The sequence below is a fragment of the Hyperolius riggenbachi genome, chromosome 2 (assembly GCF_040937935.1).
Source record: "Hyperolius riggenbachi isolate aHypRig1 chromosome 2, aHypRig1.pri, whole genome shotgun sequence".
Taxonomy (NCBI): Eukaryota; Metazoa; Chordata; class Amphibia; order Anura; family Hyperoliidae; genus Hyperolius; species Hyperolius riggenbachi.
In genome coordinates, this window is record NC_090647.1 from 417,862,215 (window position 1) to 417,876,097 (window position 13,883).

At 41.7% G+C, this 13,883-nt stretch overlaps 1 protein-coding gene across 2 annotated transcripts in view; it reads left to right on the plus strand.

Annotated features, from left to right (window-relative positions):
* SRPX (sushi repeat containing protein X-linked) overlaps positions 1-13,883 on the plus strand; it is a 196,877-nt gene that overhangs the window by 171,121 nt on the left and 11,873 nt on the right. For both annotated transcript variants that reach the window (XM_068269881.1, XM_068269882.1), the window contains 2 exons: positions 11,617-11,750; positions 13,529-13,650. In XM_068269881.1, the coding sequence (XP_068125982.1) occupies positions 11,617-11,750; positions 13,529-13,650 (256 nt within the window). The remainder of the gene's footprint in view (positions 1-11,616; positions 11,751-13,528; positions 13,651-13,883) is intronic.

Here is a 13,883-nt window from a genome sequence, read left to right on the forward strand (position 1 = left end):
TAATTGGCCAGCTGAAAAGAGGGAGGGTTAAGAATGAGCTCTACTACACTTAAAGAGAATCTGTACTCTAAAATTTATACAGCAAAAAGCATACCATTCTATTCATTATGTTCTCCTGGGCCCCTCTGTGCTGTTTCTGCCACTCTCTGCTGCAATCCTGGCTTGTAATTGCCAGTTTTAGGCAGTGTTTACAAACAAACTAACCAGCTTGTGATAGGCTCACATAAGCAGAGTGTGTGAGTCATACAGAGCCTGCAAGGGGCCTGCAGAGGGTGTGTATCGCTTCTATCCAATCACAAGCAGCCCTGCACATTCCACACATTCAAGCCTTAGCCGGACAGACACGACAGAGGAAAGGAGATAAGATTTATTACAGAGACAGTACAATTAGGAAAGGCTGCAGTAAGCCAGAGCACATTAGAACAGGCAAAGGAACTTATAGGATAGAAGAACTAAGGCTGAAAAATTTGTTACAGAGTCTCTTTAAGCAGTTCTTTTTATTTACCTTTTCTTATTTATATTCTTATATATATTCCATTACTGGAAGTGCGTGGCCACATTTTAACAATTTGAGTAGAAATGCAACACACATGGGGCCTGAAGCACAAAAATCTGGTAAACGTTCCATGAGCAGGTAGCGTTATGGTAACGTGCCATAGCAACGCACCAATTACCCTTGTAACGCCTGTGCCGCTTATAGTGTAATGGGCACTATGTTCCCCTGGCATTGGTACCAGTAAAATTGCCATGTGCTGCCTTTGCACATCAAATTTACTAGCCTTTTATGTATCAGACCTATAGTGTGAACTGGTCCTTAGATATGAAAAAGCACATAGCATTCAGAAAAAAAAAGAGATGCACTATGTGAATGAGTCCATTGATGGGTTACTGCTGGCAATGAGTTCCAGCATTGAAGAAGAAGGTGGAAAAAAAATTACATGTTTGTGAGCCTTTAAAGGGAACCAGAGACAAAGCACCCTCATGCATTTTACCATATATATCAGTGGGAACATTAGAGAAAACACCTACCTTGCTTTCTGTTTTATTCTGCACTGCACAGCTTGCTTCTAATCAGCCCTGATAAAATCCCAGACGGAGCATTCACTCTGGCTTTGCTCAGGAATATTTATAGCTCAGTCTGTGTTCTCTCATGTCTGTTCAAGCCCAAGCCTGCCCCCTGCTGGCTCTGCTCAGGAATCATTATAGCTGGTTCATTACAGCAAAGCCAGACTGAATGCTCAGCCGGGATTTTATCAGGGCTGATAAGAAACAAGCTGTGTAGTGCAGAATTAAACAGAAAGCATGGTAGGTGTTTTCTCTAATGTTCCCACTGATCTATATGGTAAAATGCATGAGGGTGCTTCATCTCTGGTTCACTTTACTAAATTTTTAAGAATTTGAAACCATTCTTTATTGAATAAATCAAATAATGATTCTGTTAATATCCACTGTGTGAAATATGACCTATATGTCCAGCAGTTGGATTGACTTGAGCTTCGTCTTATCAGTCATTAGTCGCCTCTTATCAGTGATAACGCCTTGTCGTTTGCACATCTTTTACTTGACAAAAGTTGTCCAACTTCTTCCAGTTGTTTGATAATCGTGCATTTAAAGACTTTTGTTGAGCGTCTGTATGAGCCTTTACATAACTATGTACTGGTAACTTTAGGGTTGATTCAGTAGACTTATCTTAAGAATTATCTCACCAAACTTATTTTGCACCTTGTTTAATGGAGATAATCCATTAGCTCAAAAGATGAGGGATAATTTGTAAGATAACAGATAAAAGAGACAGATAAGCTGAGATAATTCATAAGATAAGGTTGTTGTTTTCTGTTTAGTTTTTTAATCAACCTCATGCAACATAACATAAATCTGACACTACAAGTAATTAATACTGATAATGTCTAACTACGCATACAGTAATAATTTACAAGAAACAATAGAGAGAGATCAAAACAAACAAACGGCGTGTGCGTGGCGTCCGTTTCCGCATCCAGTCCGGCGGTTTACGCGCGGCGACATGTGTCTGACCTGGTGCAGCCTTCCTGTGCACATAGGCTGAGGAATACACGCGCGCGCGCGGCGAGTCAGAAGCTTTATGGGAAGCAGAGAGGGATCAGCTGACTCCCTTGGTCAGCTGATCCAAGTTTGTATGCGGATTGGCTGGAAGGGACTGGGCGGCGCTGGCTAGCGCTGCACTATATAACCACTCGTCCCTCAGTCTCATCGTCTGCCGTTGCAAATGCTTATGTGTTAGCACACAGACCTCAGTCAGATCCAACAGTGTGGTTGAACCAGGAAGGACCTGGGAATCCACACTGAGCTAGAATACTTTCTCATGCTTATTCTATGTTATGCTTTAGACCAGTTCCAGGGTGTTGTGACTATGGACCTCACACCCAAGACTAGGATACTGTGTCCGTTCTATGTTATACCTTAACCCGGTTCCAGGGCATAGAGAATAGGCCCTCACACCTAGTTAGGGCAAGCCTGTTTATATTAGCAGCAGTGCTTTCTGCAACCAAGCCTAGGCCCCTTTCCTAGGGAGCCTTTGGCCTAGGGATTCACCCACAGTCTGAGGTGAAATCCCTTCTTCTTCATACTTCCAGTTCCTCTGGCGGCTCTCTCTCAAAGTGCTACTGTACACTCATATCTCAGGTGTCCAGAGGTTAGACATACCTGGATTATTAGTGATTCTGCAGATCATTCATAATCTGGTGTATATCTGCATTACTGGTGAATCTGCAGATCACCAATAATCAGATTCTCTCTGCATGTTGACACCAATCGTTACACTGGTATTTTTAAAATAAAATTGCTGTCTACCTTGCAACAGGGGTTGAAGGACCTCATGAATTTGAGATTGGCTTAAAGGTTGGAGATACACCACTTAAGATAGACAGATGGCAACAAGGCAATGAGTTCAGAAATGTGTACTCTGATGAAGAGCCCTAAGCGAACAACAAAAGTAGAGGTTGTGCCACCTACTTTATGCAATACAGGGAAACAGATTGACATAACATGCATCAAAAATGAATAAAAGCTAACAAGAAGTTCATAAACTTCCCCTTTGTTATCAGAAATAGCCATTAAAATACTAAAATACAAAGTGTTTCATTAGAAATAATGTTATGAGAACTGTACAGTGCTGATGATTGACACCAAGTGCTGTAGAACACAAGCCTCTGATGAGGTGGTGTCACCACAATAATGGACAGGCCTCACACTCACACCTTCTCATTCTCTTATTCATTGGAACACAAGCTACAAACTGTGAATGATTGCAACACAGAGACTACGTAAACCTTTGTTATTTTAAAGATGTTGACAAAATACAATCAATATATAATTAATTAGCAAACCTTTGTTATTTATGTATCAAATCTCATCACAAAATAACCTCTGGATCTCTAATTTATTTTTCATCAAGCTAATGTTACCTAAATTAAATGTATAGGTCAGCATGCCGAAGCAATGGTGAGACAATAACAGATGCAATATGCAGCTTGTTAGTGTAACTATAGGAAATGTTATCATTCTTAGTTTTCCCCAGGCTGCTGACAAGGGTAGTCCGGTTTTATTCCCCAGTGGCTCATAGGATTAAGCATGAAGTGTAGCTATTGAATCAATCAACTCATATTCCTTCATTCAGAATGCATTTCAGTAATAAGCTCTGTAAAATCAGCTGCTTGTTAATGGCTAAAAGACAAAAGAGATAGTTTGTTCCTATCAGAAAAATCCAGAGAGGCGTCAAACAGGATTTATTGTACCTGAGTAAATGCACAATGTAGTGTCTACACTTCTGCACAGATAAATCAGCCCTGTGTGATACAAAAGCTTACTTACACATCTGGCAAACATACAGTATTAGATAAGTAACTATTCAGAAAATAAAAGAATATAAGAAAATAATACTGTAAATAAGGTTAAACATTTTCTAGTATGGACAATAAACTGGTTGCTAGTTCATGTTGGGAATTAACGTGATTTACGAAAGGTGGCCATGGAACTAAAAAGGTATACAGATGACACAATCACCCCAAGGCTTTTCTTTCAGCAATATCACTCATAAATATGTATGGACAGTGCAGCAAATAGGTTATTTATACCTCCAGATTACAGATGAATGAGCAGTCAGATACTCCCAGTGCTGGATTACCTGAGGGAATGTACAAGAAATCTGATAAGAGTTTTAGATCTGTCCAGTTCATCTTCCCTTCTGGAATATCTACAGGTTTCTACTGAAATCACATCATCAGATAAAACAAAAAACACTTGAACCAGGCATTATTATTATTTTGTAAGACTCTGCTATCTACCATAGCTCTGTACAATGTAATATTTTACCAACAACTTACATGTAATCCATGCTGATGATCTGAAATTAGATTATTCTGTGCTATAAATTTTGTATAGCATCTCTTAGAATACCTTCAAACAGTTTACACATAACTGATGTTAATGGTACAGGTCTATAGTTTCCTGGTTCTGATCTTTTCCCCTTCTTAAATAAGGGAAAAACATCAGCTTTACTCCAGTCATAGGGAACTAACACACTTGAAAGAGAATTATAGAAAATAAGGTAACGTGGCCTATCAATAACTGAACTCAACTCCTTTAATACTCCAGGTTGGATGCTATCTGGGCCAGGTGCCTTATATATCTTGATTTTATCTAAGCTTGCTTTCGCACCTTACTGTGTCTTCCACAATTAAGTTCCCTTACTAAACCATGGACCAGGAGAGGAAGGGGAAGGCTCTATAGGACCAAAAGCCTTCCTTCTCCTTAGGTGAGTGACAGGAACCGGCCTGCGGCACGCCTGCGTATACGGTTCCCGACTGCGGGTTTGACCAGATCAAGCGGGGAGCAGCCTTATTCGAGCTACAAACAAGGCTGTGACCCCTAAAAATCTTCTTACTGCCACCACTAGTGGTTGCTAGACACGTCAACTCAGCTCTCGAGTGCTCAACACGCAATCTGCGTTTTCGTATTCGGGTCAGCTTTGCGCTTAGGCCGAATACGGGAACGCCACGCACCCACACACACAGTACAGTTGTACAGTAACACAGCACAAACAGGCACTGACTTGTAATGCAAGTTACACTGTCGTGCAGCAAAACTACTAACAGTCATTCCAAACGATACTGATAGCCACTCCCACTCTGCTGTCGAGCGCAGAAGTTCCCCATACACACAATGCAATTACAATTTCATATGGTAGTGTTGCTCAAGCATACAATTAGGCATGGACTTATACACAGCTACACTGCAGTCTCCTCTAGACTATGAGTGTTAGTTTAGTACAGCAGAAGTCAAGCTTATTAAATAATAATTTAATATTCCAGGAAAAAAGTGGAACAATGCAGAACTTAATATATACAAAAGATGTACAAAAACAAAGTAAAAAAGTTACAAAGTAAAGGTTACAAGATAAAAGTTACAAAAATACACACAAGGATATTTGCGTAAAAATAAACGGGGGAAAAAGAGAACGTTACCAGCTTAGGTTAGAACGTCGTTTGACGGGAGGATGCCGTTTTTTTCGACCAGGAGTCGTGATCATCTCTAGCTGTGCGCTACCTCCAGGAGAAGATACCTGTGACTGTTCTGGACCACCTTAAATAGTCTGAAGTGTCCCCTGGGGCATTTAATGTCCAGCCTCTAGGAACTAATGCAATTTCCCCGTTTGTGACATCACTGAACGCTTGTCATAATCTTCCTGTGATATGCGAACTTCAAAGGGTTCCTGTTTCAGCTTTTTGAAGGTTGCAGATTTCACAGGTAAGATTGTATCCTGAGAACAACAAGTATCCTGTTTACACTTACAGATTTCAAAGCAATTCCACTTCCAGCCCACTATTCAGACTTATGCTGGATACACACGCACTCGATTGCCCGCTCGATTCCCGTCGATTCCCGTCGATTCGTTTATTTCCAACATGTCCGGTTTGGATTTTGATGGATCGTTAGGTCGATTCGCATGCAAAGTATGCCAAATCGACCTAACGATCCATCAAAATCCAAATCGGACATGTTGGAAATAAACGAATCGACGGGAATCGAGCGGGAAATCGAGTGCGCGAACGCACCGTGTGTATCCAGCATAAGAGGTAGCCGAACGCCTGTGTGGGCTTCAACCTGGTCGGGTAATTGTCTAAGTAAGTGTTTCCTGGCTAGTGGCTAGGTAGACAGTTCCTAATTACTGTCCAGGTTTTTTGCCTATTGAAGGTGACTGGTCTATTCAATGAAGAAAATGGCAGTCCCCTTGATCTCCGCCCTGAAAGCAAATTGAATCTACATACAGCCATTATCCAGGTGACACCTTCCAAAAGCCAGACTGGCTGACATACCTACACCTCTGACAAGATATACAGCAGATAGAAAAATGAAAGAAATATGTCTCTGTTATCCTTACATCATCAGCCTCATAACTAGCTGCTATATTCCTGACAGTGAGTTTATGGTTTTTTTGTTTTTTTTTTAATCAGTATCGCTTCAGACTCACTTTGAGAGTACTATATTCTCAACCTTCTTCCTTTTTAAATTTACTTTATGTATTTGTTTAACTTTTTTGGATTTAATTTTGTCAGTAGCGACTTGTTTTTCAGCTTCCAATTTTGCAAGACTGATTACCTTTTTACAATGTTTGTTACGTTCCTTATATTTCTTTAATGCAGGTGCAGCCCACATCCAGCTTTAGGGCCCTAAAGCCACTCCTTTTACCCTTAATCATGTCCAAAACTATATTATTTACCCATACTGGCCTTTTTCTAGATTTAGAATGTTTACTGAATGTTTACTGCCGTAAATAGTCATTGCAATAGTCATTAGAAATCTGTTTGAACGTTAGCCATTTACTTTTAGTGTCCTTGCCCTGTAATTTACTATCCCAGTCTTAGTGAGTCTCTGAGCTTCTTAAAGGTGGCTTTTCTAAAATTCATATATTTAGTTGTCCTTCTACTCACTTCTATTGAGTCATAGGTCAAATGTTACGGTCACCTTTTTTCCAATTGTTTCTGAACTTGCACATTGTATATAGTATCTGGTCTATTTGAAATGACTAAATCAAGAAGAGCATTAACCCCTGGTTGGTTTGGTTATCGTCTGTGTCAGGTAACGTCTTGTAATGTTGATAAAAATCTGTCACTTTTACTAGAGTGAGTTGTTTCCATATCCCAGTTGAGGTCTGGAGGATTGAAATCACCCATAACTATGACCCCATATTTGCTTGTAGCTTGTTCTATTTCTTGCAGTTATTTTATTTCTTCCATATAACATACACCAATAAGCAATTGACAATCTTTGCTTCTGACATGAACACTTATCCGTACAGATTCCACGCTGTCACAGTCTTCAGCCATGTCTTCCTTCATAACTGGAGGACGAGGAGGATTTAACAAGCATGCAAACCCCTCCTCTTTTATTTAGTTTATATTTCCTAAAGACACTGTAACCCTCCAAATGTATCATCCAATCATGGGTAGCATCCATCCACATCTCTGTTAGTCAACAATATCATAGTCTTTATCTCACATCAGCAACTCAAGTTCATCCATTTCATTTGAAATGCTTCTAGCATGGGTCAGCATACATTTGATGTTATTATTACCGCTACACTTCACTGTTTTTGTTGCGCTTGCTTATGTTTAGTCACCTCCTTACTCTTTGAGCTCACCATATCTCCTCTCCAGCCTCTATAATCTCAGGTTTCCATTGTCTATCTACTCTGGCTAGTTCCCATGTACTTTTTAAATTCTCCCTCCACCCCCCAGGTCCTAGTTTAAAATCTCCTCCAACCTTCTAACCATCTTCTCCACCAGTAGCGCTGCACTTTCCCCATTCAGGGGCAGACCCCCCCCCCCCCCGTACTGTAGAGTCTGTAGCCAACTGAGAAGTCTGCACAGTTCTCCAAGAACCTGAACTCTTCCTGCACCAACTTTTTGGCTCCTGATTTAACTCCCTAAGCTCCTGCTGCCTTTCTGGTGAAGCACATGGCATTGGCAGTATTTCAGAGAACACCAACTTGGAGGTTCCTTGAAATCAGTCTTTAGGACCTTCCAAATTCCAATAACTTTGTCATTGGTACCAATGTGCCTCTCCAGCCCCACCCATCAATCTGTCAATGGGATCCACTGTCCTGGACGGTTGCATGGTCGCAGACGCGTCCTAGAGCCGCCCGTAAAGAAAATGCGATCGCAATCGATTCTCTGCATCAATTGCGATTCAGATCAATAGAATCTGGATTGGTTGTGTAGGGGCTACCTGTAGCAACCTGGAGTTTCTCTTTCTCCCAGCTGTCACAGAACAGCCGGGAGGAACGTAGGCGAATCTGGAAGATTCGCTGTCGATTTTCCGATCTCTTGGTCAGATTTGCCAGTCATTGCAGCGATCAGAAACTGACATTCCTGTTTTTTTTAAATACAAGTTTTTCTCCTCTTCCTCTCAGCGAGGACTGGCAGTAACTTAGGTGCAGGATGTCTTTTGATTTGCTAATTAGCTTGGACAATGCTTGTGTCCAAGAAGAATGTTTACTTTTAATTACCTCAATAGGTGAGCCTCTTCAAGAACTGCTTTCCCACAGACTGGCTGGAGCCGTGCAGCCAGCCTTAAGCTGGCCATACACTGGCCCGATTTGCCGCCGTTTCGACAGCAGATTCGATCACTGGGATTGAATCTGCTGCCAATCGTTCGCGCTACACATCGAATTTCGATCCATTCCGTCCGATCCCGTCGATCGCGCCTTGCGGAAAATAACCGTCGATCGCCCGCGGGTAAAGAGTGCATCGCTAGCGGCGTTCGAGTGCCCGACGACCGACGCAATAGAGCCGCAATACATTACCTGCTCCGCCGGCGCGACTCCCGGGTCTCCGCTCTTTTTCTCCGCTCTGGTCTGGTCTCCGGCATGCTTCCCTTCTTCCTGTCCCGGCAGGAAGTTTAAACAGTAGAGGGCGCTCTACTGTTTAAACTTCCCCCAGACAGGAAGAAGGGAAGCATGCCAGGGACCAGACCAGACCAGAGCGGAGAAGAAAAGCGGAGACCCGGGAGCCGCACCGGCGGAGCAGGTAATGTATGCGGGATGGGGGGAAGCGGCGGAAGCACCACCACCACCACCACAGATTGTGAACGGTTTCAGGCTGAAATCGGTTCACAATCTGTTTGCAGTAAAGGTAGCCATACGATCCCTCTCTGATCAGATTCGATCAGATAGGGATCTGTCTGTTGGTCGAATCTGATGGCAAATCGACCAGTGTATGGCTACCTTAAGAAAGCATAGAGTTTTGATCTTTTGCATATTTACGGAATACTGTGAATAGGATAGTTATGAGAATGGTATAATTGGATTGGTAGAACCGTGCTGCATCTTTTGATACCAGCCAACAGGGGCCAGGGGCCCCTACAACCAAGTTATCAATCTTCTGAGGAACTGGACCTTATACCCTACTCAAGTCTGATGTCATAGGAATTGTCAGCATTTGAGGAATATTAATCTGTTATCAGCGCCACTGTGGCATTTATCGGTTTTGAGCTACAGCGTTGTATGAGTTTAAACCTGAATCTCTCTCCAAGGACTTGAACTGTGGTTGGTTGGTAATTCAGAGGGGGCAGGCATTGCCACACCCCCGAACCAGCTTCATCAAAAGCACATTCCCAGCAGGCGAACTTCAGTCCTCACCTGTGTACCATCACCTGATTGAGCCAGCCAGAGGACCATGAGGCTGGCAGCCATTTTCCTGGACTGAAACAAAGCACGTTTTCCATGTTCTCGGATTTTCCCAGAAAGGACCTATTTCCATGAACTTTAAGTATCCGTTTTTTCTCCATTTTTATTTTCTATACTGTGTTACCCTTTGTCTCTATAATTGTTGATTTTAACGATTTTCTGTATATATTAATTATTTATATTGCATTAATAAACCGACGCTATCGTCAGTTGTTGCTCCAGCTACCCTATTAGGTCTTCCAACATAGCAGCATCCTTTGCATCACAGCCTGGGAAAGCACTGGTGTGCATCTGGTTGGTGCAGATGCCCATATGAATATATACTTTTGGCTTTTTTGCCTTTTAGTTGAGCCTTGTAGAGCTGTGTGTTACGGCCTGACGAACGGCATAATTGTTTAGTAAAACTGCCCGAAACGAACATGTGTCGTTGCCGCTTTTAATTCATCAAGTCAAGCCAGAATATTGCCACTATCAGCCTTAGTTATTGGTGTTTTGATATTTTTGATTATATGAAGACTGACTATGTGGAACCAAAGATATCGTTTTTAACGTTTCTTGTTATTTTTTGCTATATGTATCAATAGAGTTTACATGAAGAAGTTTTTGTACCAGAAAACGGCATTCTATTTTCTCTTTTTTGCAAATTTTGAGTCCTTTCTATAAAGTAACAAAGATCCAAGTGGGCAAGGTGGACTGCCTCTTTTGGACTGTGCTTTTTGGCCCTTTTTGCTATATAAAGGACTGTACCCACTTGTATTCTTATAACCCTATTATTCAGCCATACAGAAACTGAACCCAGACTTCTTAGGAGACGCTACTTTTGTTGCTAGCTAGACAGATTAGAGTGTGTTTAACCGTTTTATTTGCAGGCCGAGAAATAGCCAGTCAGTGAGTTCCTCTGCCTCAGAAAGCAGAGATGGTGGCAGTTATACCCTGAAATAGCGTGTAATTTGTAAGTACCGTAACCCACAGGCTCCCTTCTGGTCGGTCTGCTGCCAAAACTCCAGCGGTTTCTGCACACTGATCGAGACCATAGCTTGCATGGTCTGTGTGCTGAAACCGATTGGAAGGCATTTGCGGTCTGGCCACGGGGGGCCCTGTGACATCCACCACATGCCGAACCCGAGCACCCAGTAGACAAAATACTGTGTGGTCTCTATGACAGATTACCCTGTCTGCCCATTTAATAATAGATTCCCTTCCCACCAGAATCTGCCTGGCCTTAGCTGCATCCCTTTCTCAATACAGCAGTCAGTCCCCTGGTTGCTACAGGACAGATCCTGCTGCAGCCTCGCTACCTTAAAATCAGCATCCCCAACATCACGCAAACGTGTAGATTTGTTAGGGTGTGCTAACTCTAGACCAGCCTTCCGTACACTTCTTCCCCTTCTGTTTCTTACTGTGACCCATCTATCAACCTTGCTATCCTGACCTCACTTTTTTCTTTCTTTCTTTAATTGTAATTTTTAATTTATATTGTATTTGATAATGGTATGATACACTCCATTGCACAAACTACTAGAAATGAATATTCCATGAACACAAGATATCAAAATATTGCAGGCTTCCATTTTAATAGCTATATCCTTCTTCAACATCTTCAAGAAGGCCCTCAAAGCTCACCTTTTTACTCTGGCCTAATCTCAACTTGCCTAATCTCCACGCTCCTATCCAGTGACTGACTAACCATTACCTTGTACTCATACTGTGCTGTGTGATCTGGTTTTTATTGTATCCCTGTATTGTCATATTGCTGTATGTCACCCTAAATATTGTCTGTAACCTAAACTAATGGCCAGCGCTGCGTAACATGTTGGCTCTTTATGAATACAATAAATAAATAAATAATTGAAAGCACAAATGTAATGATTTCCATTTCATGTCTAATCTAGTCATGAAGATCAATGTTGGGATGAGAAATGCAGCTGAGTTTCTGGATCAGTTTTATGAAAAAAGAAGAATAGTTGTTTTATCAACACCAACAGCTGCAAATTTATACTACAGATTACAAGTTGGAACCCTTCAGGTAGGAGGAGACAAATAAAATATTCCTTATGCTTCAGACCAGGTAGAGGGATCCTAAAGGTGAACTAAATTATGGATTCAAACATGATTTGAATATGTGTTTAAAGGTAGCTTGATTTTAGTACAATAATTAAATAATTTAATCACTGCAAAAATCATTTTGTATTTGAATATGTTGGTAAATATTATTTTTCAATATCAGGTTCCGCATCTCTAACTTTGAAATACTTGTAAGAAACAGTGTAAACTTTTTGGGAAGCAAGGTAACAGTAGTCAATTTGTTGAAAATGAATCCTAATTTTCCTTAGGCTGAACAGTTTGAATGGCTGCACAAAGCAGACTTTTTGTGTGAATTGTAGTAATCTGATATCATGCTAGAAACCTCTTTTAAAAACTCAGTGAAAGTACATTGTGGTTGAAAGAAATTAGGGTTGATCGGAACAGTCAAAGTCAGATTTCATCAAAATCGGTGTTCTTCAGGCAAATACCGAATTTTGTGTTTCGATTTTCGTATTCTGAAGTCAATGTTGCCAACTTCTGCAGTTAATAGCAAAGCCCCTGTATATGCTATCGGGGTTGGCGGTTGTGCGGACCTTCTCAGAGGATACTGGCATTGGATCACTTCTGGGGATACTTATAATGAATGCAGGGGTTCTCAAACTGGGTGCCATGGCACCCTGGTGCGCCTCGAGCACCTCCCAGAGTTGCCTCGGCATTCATCCCCATCCCTTGTGCATTGCAATCAGATAATGCAACCGCACAATGATATAAAATGTGGCTGCATTCCCTGCTAGTTCAACTTTAGCCCCGGCAGCCACGGTTGAAGTTGGACATCAGAGGAATCAGGGTGGAGCAACGGATCAGTGCACCTTGTCCTGGATAGTTAGTTAAATGTCTGTCCAGCTAATGGGAGTAACTTACAATCTGGAGTGGGTGCTAAGGTGATGCTGCATAATTAAAAGGGGGTGTTAATAACTGCAGTCCTCATGTGAGGAAATGTCTATGCACTCTACAAGATTAACTCTTTATCCTTGTTATGTTCATTGGGGGGGGTGCTGCATAAGGGCATAAGGGAGGGTCACTGACTATTTGGTGGGTAATGCTGCCTAACGTGGGGGCCACTGACTACTTAGGGGGGGGGGCAGTCATTGACTACTTAGAGGGGATGCTGCCTAATAGGGGTCATAAGGGCATTTGGTAGTTTTTGCTTCGGGAGGGCCTCAAAAGAATTTCAAAGCCGTCAATGGCACCCTCACCCAAAAAAAATTGTGAACCACTGTATTAATGGATAATATAAAACTATAAAGTACGTGTGTTTGTATTTCTTGTTTTAACTCTTTGTGAATATGGATAAGGGGACTGCCGGTACCCCTATACTCATTTCATCTGGTGAGGGGGCAGGCATCTGGGGGTCTGCTTATTAAAGGGGACACCTGAATGCAACCATAAACCCCCCAGGGCGTCTATGGCCCTACCTCCTGCAGAGCACTGGAAGTGGACATGTCCATGGATTGGACATGTGTTCTAGGGGAGAGGGGGCGGCTTGGCCTCACCTCTCTTCCAGAGCCCCCCATACCATGGACCATGCAGGATGGTATAGCTCTGGGTGTAGAGTTCACAAGGTCCAGCTTCTGAATAATTTAGGACTGTCGTAAGTCTTAATTTTGAACACCCTTTTAATTTAATTAAAATTAAAAATTATCTTTACAAACCATCATAGTTAACTTTTTATTTTGTGTTTTATGATGTCCTTCTGTATTTCTTTTCTTTTTTCTTAAGCAAGCTCAATGTGGCTTAGACTTACGGCATGTCACAATCATTGAGTTATTTGGTGTTTATCCAACTTACATTGGAAGAATAGGACGCAGGCTGCTTCCTCCAGCATTAGCAGTGCAACTCAGGTACCTTAATTTTGCAAATTCTCTCCAACAGGTTTATAAGATAACTTTATTACTTTTACAAGTGAATACAATGTCCATCAAGGCTACATTCAGTTCCAGAATAACTATTTTATGAGCCCTTATTTCACGAATGGGCAGCTAGCACAGCACAATGATCAAGTATTGGCATTCCTATACTTAAGCGTGCTTAAAGAAACATAATGTGATGCCCTAATCAATAATGCAATGTATTT